Genomic DNA, 12390 nt, shown 5'->3' on the forward strand with positions numbered 1-12390 from the left:
GCAAAAACTAGAAGACATCCTTCTAAATTTATTAAGAAAAACAAAACATATTGGCTGATATAACCATTTACTTGTCTTGGTAGTAAATTCAGTAATGTTAAATGATGAATTAGTGATCTGCAGCCTTTCAGATTACTTAGTTCCAACAACAATGCATGTAAACATCTGAAGTAAGTAGATTGTCTTCAGAAGTGGGAACTATCTTATGCCGTTGAAATCACTTGCAGTAAGTTTATTGTATTCTTTCAAGAAATTATCCAATATGTGGCCACTATACTTGAAAAAGTGATGCATGCCTTCTTACAGCAGCCAGAAAGTCCAAAGGAAAATGCTGATGATCGCATCATGTCATGTAAACACTTTGTAGTTAACACTGTTACTAAACTGTCAGGAAACAGAACATAACTTACAAATTAAAAAAAATTTAAGAATTAGCATCTGATAAGAAAATTTTTGTTTGGGATAATGGGAGATACATTTCAAAACCCAAGTTCCATACGGAAAATATCTTTTGTGACTGTCTGCTGTAGAGAGGATCTGTACTGACAAGACCTCCTGAGCCAGCCGATCCCAGCTGTTGCTCTGCACACTTGTTTGCTATGCAGTGTAGGTCACATAGAGCTTAAGACATTGCATGAAAATGCCCTGTGTTAGACTACAGGGACTCCCAGCTGTAATGCCTTTGCCGACCTGTAGCTGACCAGCACAGTGATCTTTTTAGTAGCTGTCCAGGCCCAGGAAGTTTTGAAACGAATGAGAAAGGCTGCAGTATCACAGAACAACAGGCTCTGTCTTCTGAAGAGACAGGTCTCTACAGCTCCAGGTTGTAGAGATGAGTACATTCAGTACCTTATAAGACCTGGCTCAGACCCTAAATTTTCATGATACTACCAGCTTGATCTCATTTCTGGGTATTGTTTTAGTGGGAATAATCTTTCTTAGCAGGCTCCCAAAGGTGCCACAGAACTTTATTAATATTAAGCAAAGAACTTGGAGATTCTCCACTGCAATCTGGAATGTAACTGTAAGGATAATGCTTTAATAGCATGCGGTTGTTTGTCACACAAAAAAAGTATTCTGTTCTGTCTTGTGAAACAACTGCAATGATTTTTTTTTTTGCTATTTGTTAATATATTTAGATTAGATGCTAAAGTGAAAGCCTAAACATGCTGTCATCTTCAGACACACTCAGGCAATTAGAGTGCAGTTGTGTTATTGTTTTATAATTCAAGCCTAGTAAAGTCATAAATTAAGCAGCTCATTAAAATTTCAATTGCATTAATAAGAAATTCACCTTATTAAATTCTAATAACAGAACACTGGAAAAGCATCTTTATTTTTTTCCCCTCTGTCTTTGTTAATCCTTTTGGCCCAGATAGCACTCCCTACCCCTAATATAAGAAAATGAAGATAATAGGAATATAAATTGTAGAAAAAAAATGTCTCTCATATGGTGCTTAACACTGATTCTCTTTGTCACATTGTAAAGAATTTAACAAATTCTCATGATTGACAGCCTGCCCATAAATAGCTGCGGGCATATCAGGTTGCTAATAACTATTCCCTTTCTCCTATCACCGAATGTTAATTTGTAAAGTTTCTTCTTTCTTTGAGAAAGGGGGGCACCTTCCCTCTTCTAACCCCAAAAAACTGAAAACCTCTCCCAAATAGTGACTGAGTTGAAGTTCTCTCCCAGCTGAGACTCTACACAGCTTCTCTGTTTAATTCAATGTAATCTGATGTGCTTTAGGATTTTTCTATAGTATTTGCAGTATGAAATCTCCTTTTAGATAATTGTGAACTGTATAATTAGTTTTTTTTGGAGTTCCTAAAGTGTTCAGAGCGATGAGAGAAGAATCCTGACTGGGCTTTAACTGTAAGGTGTTCATTTCCAGTGCTAAAGATTTTTCAACAGTCAAGCTAGAGAAGCATGTCTAAATATTGGAAATTGTTGCAATTGTGTTAAGATTAACAGTGAGGAAATACTGGTTGGTGAAACTTCAGTATGTTGTTCTGCTCTTTCTGAAATGTGGAAGTTTGCAAGCAAGTTTCTGCATAATATGGTATTTTCTTGAGTAGAAGATATCAGCAATGAAAGGACTTGATTTTGTTTTGCTTTGAACAGCTTAGATCAGTCCTAGGCCAGTTATTCTTCCTGTTGGCAGCGACAATCCTGTTTGCAGTTCCAGGCTTGCAGTTTATATTTGGAGGTGGATACTAAAGAGCTGAGATACAGTGAAGGCTGCCTGGCTCATCCTCACAGGAATAGGATTCCATATAGAAATGTAGATTTTTGTGTAGAAGTTCATCTTCTGCATTGAAGATGTGCTTAAGGTTTTCCCTAATCAGCATCATGATGAAAATGGTTTTGTTTGCTTTAAAAACTTATCTTTAAAGTATATAGTTCTAACTGAACAATAGGGTTAAACTATCTGTAATTCTCTGCTATGGTTTGTTAGAGCAACAGGTTCTGGCTTTTCTATTTTTTCTATTGTCAATCAGAATAATGAGTTTTAATGTACTTTTCCATTTATTCCTTTGAACAACACTGCTGCAATAAAGCATATTAAATAATTTCATTAACCTTGGCCTGGACTTGCACTAAGGATCTCCTTAATTGGGCAAGTGTAGCACAGATGCAAGGTCTATGATTACTGCAGCTATGCCAATCTACTGGCAATGTGTCATTTTTAATGTGACAACTGTATTCCAGCAATCAAGGGCTACAGCTTCTGGCAGCGTGAAGTTCTCATTATGCCATTTCTGCTCTGCAGTATAATAATTATTTCAGAGCAAGCTGCTTCCGTCTCATTCCTAACCTGGGATCAGAAGTCTTCCTGTTTATTGTTTTCTGGCTTTTCATCTAATTGTTATCTGCAGCAGCTGGGTTCATGTTTAAAAGTTAGTGTTCTGAGACTGATCTAGGGTGTATTACTTCAAAAACAAATTTTTAGAATTGTGTGTGTATATATGTAAAAGTAACAAATCAAAATCTGTTCCAGACTACATTTCTCCTTTGCGTGAATGAACTGGGGATAGCTTCAAATTATAGGGGATTTTTTTATACTTATGTCATATGCACAAATTATTTTTATGAACTTGTCTTTCAGTTAATCTATGAACTGTTAAAATGAATGCTTTCTATAATTTCATTTTGGTAATTTAAAAATAAAATCCATGCAGTTATCTGTCTTGAGAAGTTGCCACAGCAGGAGCCTGAATCAATTTGACTGATTTCACTTGAGATATTTTTGAGAGAAATATATTTTATTTTTATCCTGAAACAGTGAATTTTCTTCAAAGTTCGTGTCAAGCAATGCTTAAGTGAACTCTTAAGAGATACTATGTTACCACAACAAAATATGCTCACATTTGCAGAGGTTAAAGGCTACCCTTCTATCTCCTGTCCCTCTTGCCATTCCTGAAGTTGTTCTGGGCATCTAAGAACTGGTGAAGGAGTATGTGGATTGTTTTAGTGTCATAGACCAAATAATCAAGCAAAATTAAATGGCAAAGTAACAAAGCCTGAAACAATTCTGATTTACAGCTACATGATCAAAAATAGAACCAGCTTTTCTGGAATCTAATGACTGCAGTGGTGATAGCAATTACAATGGAAATTAGAAAAGCTTCTTGTAAAGAGAATCGCTTTTCATCAGCACCTTATTTTTAATAAATCAGTGCTGAATTTAAATTTGTAATTCAATTTCTTTATTGTACCTTGTGTAACTGAGAAATCAATATAATTGGATGGATGTATTGTTTTTGCTTTTCTACTTTAAAGGTCGTGTCCTAATTCAAGCAACTATAAAAATTAACATTTTTCAGTAATTTTAAAACAGGTAAGATTTCTCTATAGCCTTAAGAAAAGTATTCTAAAATGCTTTTGGCAGCAGCATAGTTTGATACATTACTGCTATGTGACAAATCCAATACAGAATCCTTATTAATAATCCTATTAATGTTTCATCTAATGTGAGGGAAATGGTAAATAAATTGTGGCTTTAACCCACTGCTGAGCTTTCAGTTACTATTTCTCTCCCTATCTGCTTGCAATAAATCATTTTTTTAATATGACTGAAATGTTCTAACAATCAAGGGTTAGGATCCTAACAGCACGAAGTCCTCATTAGGTGATTTCTGCACTACAGCAAAATAATGATTGTGAAGCAAGCTGTTCTCCATGTAACACTTACAGAATAACTCATAAGACTTCCCATTTACCCTTCTGGTTATGGATTCAATTACTTCATGCCTCGGGTTTGTGGATGTTGGAATCATGTCATACATCTGTCTTGAGCTGCACCATAAAAAGCAATCAAAGCGAATGAATTACAGGTGATGTTCCCCAGTAGCACTCTGAGATTTTTTTGCTTTCTCCCAAGCCATTCAAGGCCGTGTCTTCTAGAAGTTTAATGAAGGTTTCATAAACCATAAAAAAGCCCACTAAAATGTCATGACCTTATTTCATTTTCTGATACTGCACCAAAAGTCTTCATTTTCCACAATTAACAGGGAGAGGAGTATGATACTAAAGAGAGAGCATTTAACTGGTATGTTATAGTCCCAGATACACATTAAAGAGAATCAAAGGGGTAAATAAACAGTATTTCAGATGGCTATGCAGATGTCCATGAAGAGAGGCTTTGGTTTTGCAAAAAATAGGCCTTTGTATCAGATTAATACAGTTTGCCTCCTTCAGTATGCAGTATAAAATTGGCAAGGAGATGAAATCATAAATACTTAATTATTAGCAAGTGACTCTAGGTACAGCTGTTGTATATCTACTGTTTCTTATATTTAGTATATTTAGTAGATAGCAGGGGATATTTCAGGATGCCTGACTGTACTTCATCTGACCTACAGCCCAATTCTTCTTCCTGTTACTACAGGAAAAAAATAAGGCATGCATTAATGTAAGGCTGACCAAATGCTTTTTAGAAAAGCCTGTTATTTCAAGGTAGGATCCTGCTGTGCTGATAATGTAAGAAAACTTGCAAGTGGTGAATACTTGTTGATGGGTTAACTAAAGAATTTACCAAGTTTGAAACTCAAACTCTGTAAAAAAAACTGTAGCACAGTTATAGATCAATTACTGCTTCTGCTTTTATGAGAAATTTAACATTAGCTATTGTTTGTTCTCTGGTGCCCTGGAGAATGCAGTTAGAAGCTTACTTGAAAATGGAAATACTGAATTCACTTGGAGCAGGGTCCTGTTCTTTTTCATCCTGTTTTTTGTTTTGTTTGGTCCTGCCCCCCCGAGTGCTTCTTTCTCAGCTGTACCCAGTAGAATTTCATGGAGAATGAGGTAGTGAGGCTATGGATACAATCCTAAGTCTACCTAATGTCTGGTAAACTCTCATATGCTGTATAGCCATACGTTGTGCTCCCAAGTTGACGCTTCACCTTGCAGTCTGCAGAGCTGATCAACAGTGCTGAGGCAACTACAGTGTCAAATATTTCTCTCCCTCACAAGTACTCTGAAGCAACCTGAGGGAAAAATTAAGATTATTCTGATATGATGAGAGGGATTATGCAGAGTAAATTCTTAATGATTTCGGGAATTTGGCTGACTGTAGCAGACTGCCAAGTATTCCCTTAAGTGGCAGAAGTATGATCTGTAATTCAGAACCATGCTTGTTGCATGCAGTCATGGAGTGCCAGGATTAGACCACATACCTGGACTGCATTAATCAGCCATTTGCTCTATAAATTTAAGCTTCCCTGCCTCAGAAAATGGGGGATATTTTCCCAGAGGTTGAAATGTATGAAGAAGTTTTGTATGTCAATATGTTGTTTTGACACATTTGCTGTATGTGAAATGTGTGCCTGGTGGGTACGAAGTGGGAAATACTGAAACACCTGAGGAATTTCTAATCAATACTCACAGCTGTCTTGCTTTCGAGGTGTTTACCCATTGACAAGAAAAGAACTTAAGTTACGGCTTTCTCAGCTTGAGATGGCAAACTGTAGATCAAAGGAAACTGGCACTCAGGTGTTAACACTTGCTATTAGATACTTAGGTGCAGGGTTTTAACAAAGATATGATAGCAACTTTTTTTTTTCCTATCTGCTCTATTTTTGTAGCTTTCCAAATGTTACTTTCCTGACCTTTGTTTGATATTCCTGATTTGCAGGATGTCTCAGAGAGCAAAGACATGCAGTTTCATGTATCATTAATTCCTTACAACCTTGATGTTTATTTCATTCCTTGATAGTGTTCCTTTCAGTGCTTATTTTTAACAAAAGGTTAAGGATTTTTAGTTCCATTTGTCTTACTCCTCCAAAACTTAGGGATATTATAAATAATTGTGTATTCACATGGCCAACATCATGTATCAGTTGCATGCCTTCTGGCAGCATATGTGAAGAATATTGTAATCATATTAGCATTTGTCTATACTAATATAACAGAAGAACATATGTGAGATAACAGACAACCTACTCTAGAGTCAATGTGCACAAAATCATTACATTGCAATGTACTGAGTGTGCCAGTTTTCCACCATATATTGGTCTAGGGAGTGTTTGTTATATTAAACATAGTGGTTATTAATCTTAATATAAACTAATTAATTCAGTAGGTATCACAGATATCCAGATGAATAATATTAGTGGATAACACAGAGAAACAAGAACAAAAGGATCCTAATTAAAAGAACTACAGACTGGATAGAATGTGAGAGAAATATAGAAGTTATATAAGGTAGCTGGTTTTCTTCTTGTGATGTAAGAAATGAGGAGGTTCTGACCTTGGCAGGGCAAAAGTCATATAAAGTCTTTAACATCATCTTTAACATAATTTCTCCTAGGATAAAGGCTTTAATATCTTTTTTTCAAAGGCTTATGGTGTACCATTGTTACAGACAGATATATGTTGGAGACTGGACCATTGTGCTCTCTTTTCTTCCCAACAAGTCTATCAGTTGAATTCTGAATTACTGCAGCCTCTGTCAAAGTTTATGAAAGCCTGGAAGTGGCAGGAGATAGGGCTGTTCTTGGACCAGTGAGCAGTAGTTTTCTAAGCAAGAAGCTCAGATAGTTTGACAGGTGATGAAGTTGCAATGAGTGTTAGCAACCTGCAGATGCCTGGGTGACTTTGCAACAGGGCAGGGTGAGATGTGTGCTCTGGCACCAGGTATGGGGTACAGTAATACAGACATGGACAATGTGGCAGAAGTGGAAGTTCTCTGAGCAGGTTGCTGAGGCCTGAGGAGCTTCAGAGTATGTTAGTCATCGTGACTGTGGAGAACTTTCAGCTAGATCTGATTTTGGGTGCAAAACTGCATGCATGGGCTTGGCCACATAATTGTTATTCCAAGAAACTATCTTTCCCTGCTTTTTCTATACTGCTTCCTTGCTGTTTTTGTTAAAAACATGGCAAAGCAGTTGCTCCCCTTTAACCATCTTTTGCCTTACTAAAGGCTTTTGTTTCATCAGGATGGCAGGTACCTGTAGGAGGCTTCAAGTCAGCAAAGGCTCTGCTTCCTTGAAAATAGATGGCCAAACATTATGTAACAGAATGCCTTTGTTTTGTAGGGCAATGGGTTATCAAGCCAAGGTGCTTTTCAGCTTGACTGTTTGGACTGATGGGAAGTATGATATGATGGGTTGCCTTGTCTTCTTTCAGTTCTTATTACGGAGATTATTATTACCTTTCTGTCTGGTAGCACCTCGCATATGGAAAGTAAAAGCACAGCTCATGGAATGTGTTGGATAGTTGTGCAAATTGTTAATTTAGATGCTAATTTAATAAAGAAAAGCCTCTACTTTTGTCATGGTCCTCAGTCTCTCTTCTGTATCCAACTCAGCAATTTCCTGTGGGTTTTTATAGTCATCCAACAAAGCTGAATATTGAAAAAGAATCATTGCTATGGAAACCTACAAGAGGGTTTGAGGAAGAATAGCATTCCCTTAAAACATTATAGAATAGAAATAAACTTAATTGCTTCCGAACTTCATTGAGATAACATGTTTCTTCCTCACTACAGGAATATAGCTGCATAATATATGTTATAATTTCTGTTTTGCTGAAGCCATGATGCTTTCTTCATTGGAACCTGGTTTTTATCTATAGTGCTTAAAACTGGCTTATATAATAGAACTGGCTATTGTTCTACAGACATACCTAAAAGTGAAGAATACTGACTGAGATATGCTGAGATAGCTGAGAATTAGCACAACATAGTCAAACTATGTTGTGCAACTAACTAATATGCCAAAAAGAAACCAAAAACTTCAAATAAATGGGCCACTTATTGCAAGGTGATCAAAAGTCAGAACTGTGAAGCCTAACCTTTACAAAATCACAGCTTGCTTTAACAGTTCTATATTTTCTAGAAGGAAACCTTGGGATTTCCATTCACATACTTCACCAGGGGTTAGCTTTTCTATAATCTCTATCTTATTCTTAAATAGGAATGGCATTATTTGCTTTTGTGGATGTACTTAAATGAATGCTTCCTGGAGTGACTGTTAGAGTCTCAGGTATCTATCGTACCCCTGAATTAAATTCCAACTATGAAACATATCTTTAGTGTTGTTGTGAAGTTTCACAGTCAATATTGCATGTTTATTGTCATATACTGCTAGCTTTTCAACAATTTCTTTGAATGTTTGAAATATTTGCAGCTGGTTTTAATTAAAAAAATCTTATGTTTGGGTACTCTTCAGACTTTAAATTGCGTAATGCTCAGAGTACTGAGCATTATAGTCAAAGCTATTACCATAAATATGTAGAAACATTTTTCCATCAATAAAGAAACCCAGAGAGTATGTGCAAATATGAGTTTTCTAACTGCACAAACATTGCACTTACCTACAGAGTAGAAGAGGACTGATCAAGACTCTTGATCTATTGCCCTTGTATGTTTTTTATTTCTACAGCTGAACATGCTATTAAACCAATCCAGGCATACCAGGTAACAAGATTTTATGAGACCTATTGAATGCAGTATTTTCACAATGGAACTACACAAATTTATTTAACACAAGCATCTCTTTAACTATTAAACTCTGAATCACTGTGTGGCCTCTGCTGTAGCACTTGCATCTACATGATTTGCTTGATAAAATCAAGATTATTAACTGGAATACAAAATATAACAATGTCTCTGCCTGAAATGGCTGTAGCTTTTTATTTTGGTGGCAGATTGTGGTTAGCTACTTCTCAGATAAGAAGGGTGTGTTAATGCTGTAGAGGAATTCTGAAGGAGGCTGTTGTCTCATGTATATGCCACAGTAGAGTCACTTTATTTGGTTTAGTGTTAGTTGCACAAAGTGGTATCATTAAATAGAGTTGACAAAATTCTTACCAAACAGCTACACCTGACTTATCCTTCCTGTGATGATTTGTTCAAAATGGAAAAAAAGGATGCCTATTTTTGGCACTTTTTTGTTACAATACTAGGAAGGCTTTAACCATTGTTTTGATTTATGGTGCTCTGAATGGAAGCAGAGGGACAGGGTTGGGCTACAAGACCTTTAAATGTCCCTTCCAACCCAAACCATTCTATGATTCTATGAAAAACAAAAGCATCAGAGCCTGAGACAGACAACATGAACGCTACAGCAAGTCACATGTGTCCTGAAGAGCCACCCAATTCCCAATATTGAGTACAGGTAGGCAGGCATGTAGAAAGTATCTTTCAGATCTATTATAGATAGAAAACTAATACGTAGTGATCCATGTGCTCTGATATTAAAGTTGCTTTGTAGTAGCCTTTGCTAAAACTTCTCTTGAAATTTTATAGGTGTCACACACACACACACACACACACACACACACACACACACACACACACACAAGTTCTCTGGAAACCTGTATATTTTAAGTTAAAAATACTTCAAACATAGTTTAATCCAAACTTTAAGCATATTAACAGTGGAAAGCTCTGGTTTGAATGTGTAACACACTTCATTCTTATAAGCCAGATTTCTCACCTGGACACACTGCCATGGCTGGAGACACCAGGATGGCAAGAGCAGTCTGAGCTGCTGTGGAGCTGTGGGAGGAGGAGAGCGAGATGTCTGGGGTTTGCTTCTCATCAGGCACCACAGCTGCACTTCTGACTGGAAATTCTAGCCTTGTCTAGATATGCTTGTTTTATAATTTTGTTTCCCTGCAAAGTTGTTGCAGTTTTCCTCAGAAGAATTTTCTCCTTCCCTGGCCTTTGAAGATGCTGCAATTTTTTTAACCTCACAGTGTTCTTGTAAATTTTTAGGAAAAGTAATTTTAGAAGACTCTTTTGATCTACAGCATGGGGATAGGCAAAGAAAACTGCCAAAGGAGGTTAAATAAAATAAAAATTTTTAAAAAATGGAAAAAAAAGCCCATGTCTTCAGATCTGTAATAATATTTTTGGCCAAAAAAGCATTACAGGATTTTTTCAGTGACACCATTCTGTTTTCTAACAATTGAGAAAAATGCCAAAAGCTTCCACATCACTGATGACAAAGCAGCCCTACTAACGGTAACAATACTTTCTCTGCTGTGGTTGCCTGTATGAAGCTGAAGCCATTTAAATTATTTCTCTTAGGCCACTGAACCTCCATTTGATGGTAATAACTTTTTGGTGCCGGATTCAGCGCAGTGACCTGTGGATGAAAGGCTCCATATCCTGCTGCTGGTCCCCTGAGTTAAGCCAGTCTTGGCCCGTTTTCCTTCTGCTCTGCAAGCAGTTCCTTCTGCCTCAAGTTACTGACTGAAATAAGCAGCAAAGAAATCATTCAGTGGCTCATATTTTCACTTAAGTTCAGTGATCAGGCTCACAACAGAAATAAATATGTCAAACTGAAAGGGTCTTTCTGCTTTTCTTAAATGTTCTCTGTGATATGAATGTTAGCAAATTGCTGTGTATTCCAATTAAACTTAAAACAGCAGCTCTAGGAGGGAGTAACTCCTGTGTCCACTCATAGGATAATTCAGCTTTCCTATTGAGCTCTACAGCATAGTTAAAAAAGGAGAATCTATTTCAGCAACCTCCATAAAAAGCATATGCATTTTTTTACATGGTTCTTATTTTTTATGGATATTGAATACCTATGACTCCGTGTAGGGTCAAAATACTTTTAATTTCAGAGTCGTAAACAGTAGCATCCTGTCTGCACCATCTTTTGCAGGTAGATGATGAAGCAAGCTGGGCTTACCAGTTTTGAGTTTTAGTTTTACTCCAGATTTCCTGTGGAATGTTGTGCAAGTCATTCCTTCCTGCAAATGTGAATAACTATTCTTTTGCTGTTTGGCTGTTTTTCTGCCTCTGGTGGAAAATCTTTAGGCCAGAGATATATTATTTGAGTCCTGAACTGAATTCTCATTGGGGAAAACTATTGTGGAGCTGAAACAAATCTGGTTCATTGTCACAATTTTTATGTTTTCTATCCAAGCCATAACTGCATCTGAGTCCATGGAATTTGGCTCATTTATGGATAGCAAAAAATCCATGTTGAGTATCTTGGTATAGAGAAACCTACATAGTAACGAAGAAAAGTCCCCAGTGGAAAACACACTTTACAGAAGCTATGATCAGTGGTCATTCTGTTAACCATGTTTTAGGACAAAAGATGTTCTTCACACTTAGCAGAGCAATCCAGTGCCACCGTTTCTCCTGGGGTGCATTGACAAAATGCAATTTTCACTTGGTCAGATATCAATACATGTGTTACCCTTGGTTATGTTTCTTTTTACCTTTTGCTACTCTATTGTGGATAAAAAGGACCTTAGCAAGGCATATTAAAAACTGACACTAGCTTGTGCAATACCTTGACTACAGCCGAAGGGCTCAGATAGCCAACTGTGCCCTTCTGTGGCCTCAACCTGACCAAAAAGAGAGCAAATTTAATTAAAACTATTTTGGAAGTAGCACTGCATAATGATTTATCCTGACTGAGAGCCAAAGTCCTACATATTGGATATTAATGTAACTTCATATGTTTGAAAGGCTGTAGTTGTCCACATTGCATGTAGTAGCTGAAATTTCATATCTGCAAGCCTAGTTGTTCCAGGCATAAAAAGAAAACCAACTCTGTATTAGCTCACACCATTTCTGTTTGAATAATTTTGGATAGATGATAGGAAGTCTGATGAAATTAATTCCAGCTACAAAAAAAAGCAAGAGTAACATGCATTTCAGATTTTTTTATATAGTATAAGGGAAGTCTTGGGAGTTCAGCCTGACAATTTTTTTTTTTTTTGCTTTTTCCTCCTTTCTTTTTTGCCTGCCATCTTTTGCCATTCCCTATGAAATCCAGTTGCAGACAAACATTAAAAATTAGTTTTTTGTGGCTCAGAATAGGAAGGATTGTGAGGCATCAGGATGCAGTGTGCATTGCAGAAAGTGGGTAGCAATCAATACTAACTAATGAAATTTTAAAGGTACATCATTTTGCAAA

At 36.7% G+C, this 12390-nt stretch overlaps 1 protein-coding gene across 3 annotated transcripts in view; it reads right to left on the minus strand.

Annotated features, from left to right (window-relative positions):
* The window catches only part of CHST8 (carbohydrate sulfotransferase 8), a 165907-nt gene that overhangs the window by 19957 nt on the left and 133560 nt on the right, over positions 1-12390 (minus strand). The window contains exon 1 of one of the 3 annotated variants that reach the window (XM_051629623.1): positions 9943-9984. The exons of the other annotated variants lie outside the window; for them this stretch is intronic. Within the exon in view, the coding sequence (XP_051485583.1) occupies positions 9943-9958 (16 nt within the window). The 5' untranslated portion in view covers positions 9959-9984. Of the gene's footprint in view, positions 1-9942; positions 9985-12390 lie in introns of those variants that run through there. 3 annotated transcript variants of the gene reach the window in all.

Source organism: Apus apus, chromosome 11 (genome assembly GCF_020740795.1).
Source record: "Apus apus isolate bApuApu2 chromosome 11, bApuApu2.pri.cur, whole genome shotgun sequence".
NCBI lineage: Eukaryota > Metazoa > Chordata > Aves > Apodiformes > Apodidae > Apus > Apus apus.